Source organism: Pholis gunnellus (genome assembly GCF_910591455.1).
Source record: "Pholis gunnellus genome assembly, chromosome: 24".
Lineage (NCBI taxonomy): Eukaryota > Metazoa > Chordata > Actinopteri > Perciformes > Pholidae > Pholis > Pholis gunnellus.
Window position 1 is genome coordinate 7,205,245 of NC_136551.1, and position 12,971 is coordinate 7,218,215.

At 42.6% G+C, this 12,971-nt stretch overlaps 1 protein-coding gene across 3 annotated transcripts; it reads left to right on the top strand.

Moving 5' to 3' along the window:
• The first annotated feature begins 970 nt into the window (after positions 1–970).
• gyg2 (glycogenin 2) lies at positions 971–11,700 on the top strand. Of its 3 annotated transcripts, none has more exons than XM_079185331.1 (9): positions 971–1,096; positions 3,548–3,686; positions 3,783–3,957; positions 5,527–5,689; positions 5,954–6,080; positions 6,454–6,631; positions 8,540–8,662; positions 9,539–9,673; positions 10,189–11,700. In XM_079185331.1, exons 1-9 carry the CDS (start codon positions 1,090–1,092, stop codon positions 10,345–10,347), a joined length of 1,206 nt encoding a protein of 401 aa, XP_079041457.1. In that variant the 5' UTR covers positions 971–1,089; the 3' UTR covers positions 10,348–11,700. The 3 variants fall into 3 exon arrangements, with proteins under 3 accessions (XP_079041457.1, XP_079041458.1, XP_079041459.1); XM_079185332.1 differs by having other exon boundaries at positions 10,192–11,700; XM_079185333.1 differs by having other exon boundaries at positions 978–1,096; positions 3,551–3,686.
• The last annotated feature ends 1,271 nt before the right edge of the window (positions 11,701–12,971 follow it).

The following is a 12,971-nucleotide window of genomic DNA, read 5'->3' on the forward strand; positions in this document are numbered from 1 at the left end:
ACGTGAAAATCACCTTAAGTCATGTTAAGTCACGTTAAGTTACCTCAAGTTACATTAAGACATGTTAAGTCACGTGAAAATCACCTTAAGTCACGTTAAGTCAAGTGAAGTCACGTTAAGTCAAGTGAAGTCACGTTAAGATACCTTAAGTCACGTTAATTCACGTTGCGTTAAGATAAGTTACGTGAAGACATGGTAAGTCATGTTAAGTTGTGTTACATTAAGTCACGTTCAGTTATGTTAAGTCACGTTTAGTTACATTGAGTTACCTTCAGTCACTTAAAGTGACCTTAAGTTATGTTAAGTTACGTCACATTAAGTTGGTTTAAGTAGCGGTACGTTATGTTAAGACATGTTAAGTCACCTTAAGTTATGTTACGTTATGTTAAGTAACGTAACCTCTGTTATTATAACTTACACGGGTATGTACAAACATAAAGAACTATGTAGACCACAACTGCAGGCCCGGAGTTTAATTCATAGAAAAGTTACTATTTAAATTGGAACTATATCCTACTGTTGTCCTACTACAGTATGTGCTTCTATGTTGTTCTGCTGTGTTCTGTTTGTTTCCTTTATGTGCGACAAGAACAGCTCAGTGAAATGATTATTTACCAGACCACTGACATGTGGAAAGGGAAAGTTGACACACTATATGAGCGAGCTATCAGCTGAAGGACAGGGCTGTAGAGGTCGAGACCGTTGCTTAACACTTGGCAAAGCTCACTATCTACTAGTTGAATGACCAGTTGAACAAACAGATGAACACACACACACACACACACACACACACACACACACACACACACACACACACACACACACACACACACACACACACACACACATAGCCGGGCCTGTGCTCCACTCTTTACTCTTTACTCTTGATGACAGAATGGAATGTGATATCCCTGTACGGCACATCAGATACTAATTCCTCCTCTCAGTATTTAAGGTTCCAGTAGCAGCCGGTGCAAAGATGTGACTGGCATCCTAGAAGCCTGTATGAGAGGCCTTCTGCATACAAGTGAAGACAATTCCTGATCTCCTTTGTGGATAAAGTTGTTGGATTTGCAGAACATTTCAAAAATGTCAGGTAGGTGACATCATTTAATATTAATGATCTAGATAAAAAAAAACAAAAAAAAATCGAATTGTTCTTCTCATTTGTTGAGTTCAATGGGAAATAAAGGTGATTCAGTCTGCTAGTTGACCATCTGTACACAGGTTAAGTCAATTTAAAGAAATAAAAGACAGATTGCCCGACAATGTTCAGCTTTGATCCTCGAGAACAGACTGTAATTCTCTCCGGTCCTTTTCTCCGAGTTCTGAAATGGTATCAAGCACACTGTAGAGACCCAGTTTGACTTGAAATCAGAATAGACCTTGTGCTCATTCTCACTCTGCTCAGTGTGCCAATTGAAATTTGAAACTACACACCGCCCAGAGATGGCTGCAGACAAAAGGTTACAAGACTCTACATCTGACTACCTCTGACACTCCTTTCACAACTAAACACTTAATTATTCTACCTGAAACTGCTTTTACACTGATGGTAAAACCCATTATAGAAGTAAAAGCTTCAATGAGAATGACCATCAGTGGCCTTTTGTGTGGAAGTTCAATTCAATTTATTTTTGTATAGCCCAAATTCACAAATCACAAATTCTCCTCAGAGGGCTTTACCATCTGTACACATGTGACATCCTCTGTCCCGGGTTAGGGTTAGGGTTAGGTGAGACCTTAAAGAGAGCAACAGAGGAGGATCCTCTATCAGGATGGACAGAAGTGTGATAGATGTCATGTGTACAGAATGAACAACATAACAGATTTACAACACATTCAGAGCTATATATAGAGTCGCACGAGGAGCTTAAGTCATTTTTAGAAGCAGAATTGTAGAACATGTAGAACAAGACACTTGGTGTCATGTTAACACCTTCATGTTTGAATGTTTTCTCATGGGATGGGAGTAAACATGCCAGATAAGCAGTTCAAACTGAAGCATCGTCTAATAGAAATGCTTGGAATGCATCATAATTAAGTCACATCGATCCTGAATCTGTGTTCCAACATTCCAACAACAGCATTAATAATCACTACACTGTAGTAACCACACTGTAAATTCAGTGTAGTCTGCTCCTCAGTCTGCTCCAGGTGAAACGGCTCACTATTCATGACATAAAGATCTCTGATGCTTCTGTATCTATTTGGATTTTTTATTAAAAACATCCCCATTTCCATCACGTGATAACATTCACAGTCCTGATATTCATTTGTGAATCGTCGACTGAGCGTTATGGAGATATATTTGTCTCTTTTATCACCGTTGTTGTGTCTTTGAGCGCTCTCCAGTAGGTGGTGATGGTGTAACATTTATGGATGCCTCAAAGAAGAACTAATGTAAGACTTCCATAACTGAATACCGACATTATTTTTTGAGTAAACAGCTGACAAATCAGAAACTGTGGAATTAATATTACAGCAAATTATGAAACACAGACAAGGACTTTACCACTGCCTTTGTGGTGTTTAATTCATGTTATTAAGGAGGCATCATGTTTCAGACGTCCATCCTGTCTGTCCTCAGCTGAGCTGTCAGTACTCAGTCAGTTTTTAATCTCTTTACCTCCACATGTGGACGGTTAGTTGCTGCTCTGTGCGGTCAAGAGGACGCCACAGGCTCTGAACCTGTGAACCTCAGTGATGCTGGCATCAGTTGAGAGCGTGCCAAATTCACTTTTGATGCTTTTGTAAGTAAGATCTCTTGGTGCACAGCGTGGGATCAGACGGATCGGCCCTGAAGGAGTTCGAAGTGGAGAGAGAAGTTTGAAATGATGCACCGTTCTTCGTGGAGCATGTGTGAAATGCTGTAGCTGTAACTGTTGGAACTTTCTGTCTGAAAATGAGAGGCACAGCTACAGAAACAGCTGCGCAGATATGAATCATTGTGTTTTACGAGATTCAAATTACGTGACATTTTACGAGTCACACGCTCCCTGTGTTTGTGGATGTTGTGTGAGACGCCACAGTTAAACAGTTGGGTGTGTTTCATTAGCATGCAGGGTGGTGCATTAAATCAGTGATTAAAGGCTTAGGTACAACAGCGCTAATCATAACCATAACCCATAAGGACAGGTTCCTTCATTTGATAGCATTGTTGTACTGTTTTCTAACTAGTTAATTATGCCGATAACATTTGACTCCATTTGAAAGATGTATCTTTTGTAAAACCGTCATTTTGGGAACTCATTCTTACTTTTGATGCCACAATGACTTCCTGTTTACAAAGTTGATCGCTCTCGATTGGAGTGTGTCATAGACGTTTCTTAGCGAGTGATTTAGACACCTCTAAAGTCTTTAATAGCTGAAGACAGCTTAACGGTGCACCAGTTTGAAACTAGCCGGTACAGAACTTTATATTCAGACTCCGTAATCCAGATCACAGGATACATATTTTCAAAGACAAAAGCACATTCCACTTCAGGTGAGGTCAACCCTGATATCAGTGCAGTACATCTAATCCTGTCATCTGACCATTCTGCAGCAGGCGAGGCCTTCGTCACCCTGGCCACCACAGACTCATACTGCAAGGGAGCTTTAGTGGTGGCCAGAAGTTTGCGGCGCCACGGGACCACTCGCAGCACCGTCGTCATGGTCTCACCAAACATCTCAGAACAGTCAAGGTGGGCGATAAAAGTTTGTCAAAGCCTATAATTATGACGCAGTTTAAAGTCAAGTGCTGGTGTAAGCCCCGAACCATCTACATCTTTGCATGTCAGACTTGCCCTTAAGGACGTATTTGATGAGGTCATCACGGTGGATGTGATGGACAGTGATGACCATCTCCACCTGTCCTGGCTGCGACGTCCTGATCTCGGCATCACCTTCACCAAGATCCACTGCTGGACTCTGACCCAGTACAGCAAATGTGTCTTCCTGGATGCTGACACACTTGTGAGTCCACCGAACATCCGGTTACATGTGTTGTTTTTCATCCTGTTTTACACATTTGAAACCTCAGCTTTGATCACTCTTCAGAGGAATAATTCACAGAAACAAACACACAGGGCTCTGTCTAAATAAATGCATACTATGTCCAAGCACATATTGCACAAATGCATGTGAACATCTATATTGACCTTCCTGTGCATCACTATCTATCAGTCCACATACTGTGTCTCTTTTACGGGTCATGTTGTGAACTGTTGTCCGATGTCCCCGTGTTGTTCTTGAGATCAATGCCGGCATGCATGTCGGGGGACATATTGGAGTGTGTCCCTGTCTCTGTTTGCTCAGTGTAAACATATTGACATGCTAGCATGAGCAGTCTCAAGGTTATACCTGCACTGACGCACGGCACATGCATCTCCTTGTGCACACATATTGCGTTATGGCTAGTCTGGATCAACCAAATGCCACTGCTATAGCCTGTATGTTAAATAACATGTTATTGTTTTACAATTTAGGAAATAATTCTGAGTAATGAACTTCAGACGGTTTTACTCGTAAAGTTCCCCCACCTACACAATTCTCCTTTCCTTCAAATATTTTTCTAATATTCTATGAATATTATAATGACATTGAACTACAAACAGTCATAGTTACTAGATACTAGTTACTTGTTACCTGCATGACCCGCACTCAGCTACATACCCAGCTCCCTAAAGTTGAACCACCGTGTTGAGTAAAGGTTTTGAAGTAACGACAAGCAAGCATCTTGGTTTTTGGAAGTCGCCATCTTGGTTTTTTGCAACCGGAAGTGACACGAGAGGGTGGAGCTTAGTGCAACCGAACGCTCCAAAAGACTTATTTTGGCGACCAAAATGTTATCATTACAAGGTATTTAGTAAATTATGTATTGAAGAAGAATTGAAACTCAAGTTTACCAAGTTTACTGAGGTAATAAATCATAGACTTCTATATAAGCAGACTTCTTTTTGCAACCAGAGGAGTCGCCACCAGCTGGCCATTAGAAAGAATGCAAGTTTAAGGCACTTTAGTATTTTTCAGAACAGGATGTTTGCGTCTTGTTGCACAATTTCTTTGCCGCACCAAAGTTTAGGCAATAATATCACGACTTTTACACTTATACCTTATACTTTTAAAAAATACCAAGGACTGGGCTTGGGTGACCCTCCTGCTGGGCCATGACTAAGATCTGGTTAAATGAAAAAATGTAAAAACCCCTCCTGACAACAACAAAAAAATGCAGTGTTTTCTTTTAGGCACACAGATGGTCCCTAAATACACACTCAGAACCTATAGACATGAATTATTATGGGTAGATGTCAGAGTGATTAGGCTCCTCGCAGTAAGAGGCATGGTGCCTTGATCAAATGGTGACCTGTCACCTCTCTAGATACCAAGTCCAAACTCCGTGCTCACCATTAAAACAACAAAATTGATGCCGCTCTTATAACGACGCTGTTGGCAGACATACCTATATGTCACACACATGTACAGTATATGGTCACACCCGCACATCCACCGCTCCTGCTCTCTGATCGACCCGTTCCCGCTCAGGTTCTGTGTAACGTGGACGAGCTGTTCGAGAGAGACGAGCTGTCGGCGGCTCCTGATCCCGGCTGGCCCGACTGCTTCAACTCTGGCGTGTTTGTCTTCAGACCGTCCCTCCACACCCACAGCAGCCTCGTGGAGCACGCGCTGCAGCAAGGCAGCTTTGACGGTAACGACGGTAATGATGTCTGGGTTCACACTAACAGCCAGAGAACGCCGTGTGCTCTGAATACTGACTAACTCAACGGAATGCACTCATACAACATTGAAAGGTGATGCAAGAGAATGGGTTTGTTGAAACTAAGATTCAGTTTTCAGGAGTTTCAGAAGGGGGGAAAAAAAAGCTGTGCATTCAGGACTCTACCCACATTCAATTCATATCACTATTTACTTGTACACATTGCAGTTATTAATACATTTCTGTTGCTGTCAGGAGGGGACCAGGGCCTGTTGAACTCTTTCTTCAGCAGCTGGCCGGCTGAAGACATCAGCAAACACCTGCCGTTTGTCTACAACCTCAGCGGCAGCTCTTTCTACACCTACCGCCCTGCTTTCCAACAGTGAGTGTGTGTCGCTGTGTCCTACTCTACTAATGTCTAATTTATACTTACAGTTATATTTACACTGTACTTAGCAAAGTAACTGCTCATTTCAAAACACCCATGGCCTGTCTGTACACAACACACACATCTTTCTGTAACATTTGTGCAAACAGCTTTAATATTCTTACACAAAGGATGATTTCCCAAATTTGTGACAACCACAGAAATAATCGACACTTTGATTTTGGCTCCGTAATCTGCACAGACCTATAGAAAAGTGTGCAGACACAGCACTTTGTGTCGGACTTTTGCCAGTGCCATCCTCTACCCACTCAACTGTTCACATTGATAAACTGTAGCACATGCTGGAGTTACAGCTTTGTTCCTGCAGGTTTGGCCACAACGCAAAGATCGTCCATTTCTTAGGAGCGGTGAAACCCTGGAGCTCCAGCAGCCAGAGGGATGAGAGGGATGAGAGCTGCTCACACACCATGGAGCACTTTGTGTCTCTGTGGTGGAAGGAATACCTCAGTTCCACAACATCAAACCAAGCAGGGAAACAACAAGAGGTACGGACGTCTTTGTGATCTGAAATCTTTATTTCATCTTAAAGTAGGCCACGTCAATGAACGCAATCGGTTCCACACTGTCAGGATGAAAGTTTATGAAGAAAATAAAAGGCCTCAGTTTCTGCACTTTGCTTACTTGCTGATGCACAACTTAAATAGAGCTGCAACGTCATTATTAATGACTAGCTTATGAACTTGATCTGGATATCACGATATTGTAACCCTAGTTGTATGAGCTCAGCAACGTGTTAGTCTGTCTCTCTCAATACTTGGCACTCTTTGGTTCCTACTGAAGACATACGTGTTTAAAAACACCTCACACGTACATGGTTTCATTTAACAAATCTCTCTGATTTGATTGCATTTCACTAACAAGGACCACGCACATAACTGTATGAGTTTCGAGAGGTTTATTGCATAACGGAATGATTGTTGGATGAGGAAGTGGAAGAGGTAGAGGGTTGCAGGGATGAAGGGATGCGCGGTAGGAGTAAAGGGATGAAGGGATGTGGGGTAGGGGTAGAGGTAGAGGGATGTAGGGTAAGGGTAGGGGTAGAGGGATGAAGGGATGTAGGGTAGAGGGATGAAGGGATGTAGGGTAGGGGTAGAGGTAGAGGGATGTAGGGTAAGGGTAGGGGTAGAGGGATGAAGGGATGTAGGGTAGGGGTAGAGGTAGAGGGATGTAGGGTAAGGGTAGGGGTAGAGGGATGAAGGGATGTAGGGTAGAGGGATGAAGGGATGTAGGGTAGGGATCAAGGTAGAGGGATGAAAAGATGTAGGTTAGGGATAGAGGTAGAGGGGTGAAGGGACGTGGCGGGGGACCGTTGGTGTCCGGCGGCTGGAGGGAACGGAGACTGTTGGATGGGGTGCCGTCTCTTAGGAAGCTCTGGAGGTGCAGAGTCCCCAGTCGTTCCTGTAATCCTGCGAGAGAGAGAGAAAAAGGGAAACAAAAAACGGGGTCGGGGGGAGGGATGAGAGCACAGATCCGAAGAGGAAGTGAACGGGTTAGTAGAGCTTAAATACTTGTCCGGGGGAAATGAGCCGTGTTCTGGGTGTGGTCCCGTTCCTGAACAAAGTTTATTAAACTACATTTATTACTGTGACTATTTGCAGCAGCGAATGAATCCACTTGTTGGTGCTCCAGAACAGTTTCCCAAACTTTCTTTCTGCGGACCCACTTTTTAAAAATGACAAACCATCGCAACTCATTTCACAATATTTTGCAAACATATATATGTTAAATACTTGATAAACAGAGGAAGAAAATACGTCAAGCTTTGACACACACACAACAGAAAAACATGGTACATCACCACACTACTCCAAGTCAATAGTCATTCATAATTTATTTATTACAGTTATTTTTGCCTGTAGATTTATTTTATATGTTTATTCTGACTAAATTGTTGCCAGGGTTCACTCAAAATGAAACAGCATTAATGCATTTGAAGTGTATCAAATCTCCATCCTCCCTGCAGGTAACACCACACAGTCAGGAACCTTCAGAAATAAACAGTAGATTGATGAAAAATATGGTATGTGGCCCGTAAAATAATGCACAGTTAAAAACGTTCATATGTGACTGTTAAACGGTAACTGCTGAGTCATATGTAATGGCTCTGATTATAGCGTTCAGCAGTGTCACTCAATGTTGTTGTGGAGGAAGTCAGCCCTGTGCCATGTCTGGCGGATGCTCTGCAGGTTTTCACTCCAAACACTCGAGCAGAACATTTCACTGATGACTTCCCCCCTCTTTAGCTGAAGGTTTTGCTAATCAGTCACAGAAGCTGCTGCAGAGCTTGGCTGCAACATAAACATGCAGAGCGGCAGCCAAACGCGACACGCGGCTGCCCAGCCCTCGGATTGGTTGTCGTTCCAAACACTCAACGTCCTCCCTTGTTTTTGCAGATCCAAGGACGAGAAGACGAAGCCAAGATGCCATTTAGAGAAAACTTGAAGAGTTCCAACTCGCTGCCTGTACATCTCCCCCCCCCCTCTGGGAGTCTTCATTCACCGTCTGAACCAGAGACAGTAAGCTGAGACACCAACAAACCTTATTTAGTGTCACTGTTCGATATGATGTTTAATTAAATGTGAGTGTGTGTGTTTGTATAGACATATACATATATCTTTACTCCTCAGGTCTTTATTATCACATTATAACGGTTGGGACTTACACGCTCACAATGTATGACATATGACATCACACTGACAATAATGATCTCATGCTTGTGAATCCAGAAGAGAGAGACAGGTCTGGGACATGTTAGCCTAGCTCAGCACAAAGACTGGAAGCGGGGGGAAACTGCTAGCTCCATCAAAAGAAAAAAAAAAGAAATCCTTCAAACTACTTTAAACACAGAGTTCATTAAAAGTCGCACATGTTCTGCGAAGCCAAATGAGTCGTCATTAAAAATGCTGATCAATCCCTTAATTAGCCAAATGGATGACCTTATTAGCATAGCAGCTTGTGTTTATAATATGTCATGTTGATTATTACGGCGGCTTATTAGGCGGTTCAAGTGCCTCTTGTTAGTTCCTGTTAATGCATGAGCGTTTCTGCTCGACTGCATTTGACTCCAGCAGAAAAACACAACACAGGGACACAGAGCTTATTATCTGCCACAGGCCTCTGAGCTTCTCGTTGCATTCCTGTCATTTGTTTCATTCCTTTCAACGTGATGCATTGTGCTTAAACAAGCTTGTAAGATTAGCCCGAGCAGACACGCGGCCTCCAGTGGGACAACAGCCGTGAACATACATCAACAGTGTTATCGAGCGCTCCACAGCGACTGTTTCAACCTCACTCCTTCTGCTGTATGTGTTCACACTTTGTTGCTGCTCTCATAGTCGTGTGCAGCGCACACTGCAGTGCATTGATGGGTGACATGACTGTGGTGTCTGTAGTGTTCCCACACAGATAACACACCGCTGGAGGAGGAAGAGGCGAGAACATGTGAGAGGACGGAGATCCAGGACCCAGGATTTGGGACAAATGGGTCGGAGAGCAGTGCTAGCGCCTCAGACACTGACACAGGCCCTGTATGTAAACCTTTGTGTTCTGACTTCTCTACTGTGCCAACCTCATTCCCATATTGGTCAAACTATAAGAGCCAGTGGTTTAAAGATCCTTTACTTTTAATATCGTAATGTCTCCGTAAAGTCCTTTTCCATCAATCAATCAAGTCTGCCGTTATAAATGTCATTATTTATAATGTAATCCAAAAGCTGCTCTTGTTATATCCTCAGCATTCACAACGATCCACATGAATAAAACATGGTTTCATTCGAAAGCGTGTCTTTCTTCCCAGCACAAAGTGTCTGTTGAGAGACGATATGGAATATAATTTAAGACACAGGTTAGTTGAAAGTGTTCATAAGATGAGCATGAAGGAAGAACGTTACTCTACCCATTCTGATTTGATACGCTCAACCGCATTCTGTTTGTGCACGCCGATGAAACTAGAAGCTACAAGTCAGCCTGAATAGAGAGTCTGCTGTTTCTTGTGATGAACTGCCTTTGAAGACTGATTTGTTATTCTGCTACTTGATCATAGCAGAGGGCTGCAGAGACAGAGGCAGACAAAGAGACAGAGGAAGAGACAGAGGCAGAGCGGCTGGAGCATCGACTGCTGTGGGAGGCCGGGCAGGCCGACTACCTGGGCAGAGACGCCTTCCAAAACATCCAGAAGATGCTGGACCGCTTTCTGGATTAACACACGGGAACAACTCCGTCACCCAAACACACCTGTGTCCTCTAGGTCATTTTTCATTTCCTCTGGGGTTAGAGGTCAGTCTGAATCCAGTGGTGATAGCCAGACTGATTTCACAATCTGATTTATATGAGTTTTACGGACAAACCCACAACATTCTACTCCCTATGTGTACAGCTATGCCAGCCATCTTCACTGGGATTGTTTTATCTTTCTACTATCCATGCAATTAAATTAGTCGTAAGATGATCGGGCCTCAACGTCAGGTTCTAAAAATCCATTACTCGTAGCTATACCTATGAAAAATAATGCACCGTCTGGTCTTAATAAACTGATCTAAGTAGTAGAAACCTCTATTGAGCTTTATTGAGTGTTGTTAATAGTTGGAGCTCTATGGCACAGAATGAACATATTACTACGAACATATTTAAAGTACTCCAGGTAAATGCTTGTCGTGTCTTTGGCTCCAGGTCTGAATTTCTGACCATCTACTTTTGTTGTTTACACTCTGATAAATTCAAACTGGTGGTCAACTGATGCAATGTCAGGATTTAGATGATCTGTTGCATGAACCCACAGCAACGGAAGAGTTAAGAATAAAGGACAAAATGTTGAGAGTGAGAATGAATCAAACCACTAGACTCAATTTCGACTTAATTCTCAACATGTCGACTTTATTCTTAAAAAGCAAAATAAAACAAATCGTCCTTTCAATTTGTTCCCCTTATGCATGGCCATCCTACTCCTCCTACACACAATCAATCAAACAAAGAATCATTTCTGCAGAGAAGCTTTTCACATAGAAACCCGACTGAACACAACCAAGTTGCATAACAACATGTGATGCATTAAAACCAACATGATATCTCTTCAACGCTCTTTCAAGCACTGGATATCAAACTCTGTTACATTGCTTCTTTTTCTTCCTACAGTACTTCATATTCAAGCTGTGTAGTATCTGTGGTCCGATGCGTGATACATATTTTATTTTGACGTTCACATGGAAGAGGACGATGTTGAAACGTTCTGTAGCGCTTTATTTCACAGGTCCCAGGTTCCTGTCCCTAGAAAGTATGTCATTTGGTAATAATGGGGAAAGTAGAGACAGTGCTCATTTGGTTCTTCAGTTCTTCTTCAAACTTCTTCCAAAAATGTGCTTATAAACTCCGCACAACTAAAAAAGTCTCAGAATATCTTTCCATCATACCCATTTTCCATATAATTAATACTAAAGTTGCTTCCAGCTAATCACGAGAAGCTTATGGGACTCATAAATTAAAGCATTATTCTTTTTATTACAACAGCAAAACAATGATTCAACATCTCTAAATTGTGAATCTTCCACTCTGTGAACATATGTCCTTGTTTGCAATAAAGCATGTGATATTTTTGATTTTTGTGGAACTAAATATTTCCTCATGCCCGTCAAGAGAAACCACCAATAAACACACACATGAACTGCTCGAGACTGCATTCATTCCCTTCCACCAGGGGGCGCTGTGGCTCTTCTATCTCAACTCTCCATCATGGCAGCACATCAGAGACGCAGGAACCCAGATTAATAGATGTCTGACTGCAGTCGACAGTGTGCTGTGTGATCCTTATCCACTGGGCACATGGTGCATGTCATTTTCGTCGGCATCCCTCTCATAATGCCGTGGCACACTGAAGGAAGACAGTGTGCTGAATACAAAGCAAATGGCAGGAGGTGAGCTCGGGCCGGGGCTGCGCTGTCGGTGAAAAGGCCTTATGATGATTGCTTTGAAAGGCAACCTGGCACATCGCTGCTCTCGGATGAGTGGCTCTCGCTTGACTCCGATTCATCGAGATTAAAGTGCGAGCGCCGATCTGGGGATAGGTTGCCGGTTTCTCTTGACCGCCTCATTCATTAAGCTCGGAGAAGGCAAAAGGAATCAGAAGGAGCATCCTTCCCTGCTGACGCTTCTTCAAATAACGTCAGAAAAGCTTTGAAACCAGGTTAAAAGGTGCAACAAACAGATTTAGAGCATTACTATAGCAGCCAACAGCTATTATCTGTGTGTTGTCAAAGTTAGCTGCCAGCTCAGCTGTTGCCATGTTGAGAGCCTTTAAGAGGCAACAGAAATGCTCCCCATCTCAAACAGACACCAGCTGAGTCGACTGTTGAGCTCTCTTCTCAGAAGAATGTGTATAAATCTGTGAAATCAGCTCCTGTAATGATTAGCTGGCAGACTGGAGTCTCCTCTTGAGTTTGTGCGTTGAGACGTCGCATAAATATGACCCGTCAGCTGGGAGAAGTCATTCACGTCAGCCTCCTGCTGGTGATTACAAGAGGGGATTGACAGAGTGTGTCAACACATGCGGCAAACACTGGTATTGATTAATAACCGATGTGGCAGTCCAACGTAATAAAAGGCACAATTATAATGACAGTATTACTGTTTAAAGTCTGCTGCAGTCTGTTAATGGTTAAACTTGACTTATATTATTAAACGTATCTTGACTTTTAATAAAAGTTTAATAAAACATGTGCTGTGTGTAGTTACTAATCAGCTGTTGTGTCGATGTTCTTCTGGTTGAAACTTACAGAACAAACAAAAACAAAAAGGCAAAAGCACCTATTAGTAAAGAGACTTTCTATAAGCTTA

Excerpts from the sequence above, each read along its gene's own strand:
- gyg2 (XM_079185331.1), top strand. Across the intron at positions 3,958-5,526 it reads TCCTGGATGCTGACACACTT|GTTCTGTGTAACGTGGACGA; the intron begins GTGAGTCCACCG and ends GTTCCCGCTCAG. Across the intron at positions 6,632-8,539 it reads AAGCAGGGAAACAACAAGAG|ATCCAAGGACGAGAAGACGA; the intron begins GTACGGACGTCT and ends TTGTTTTTGCAG.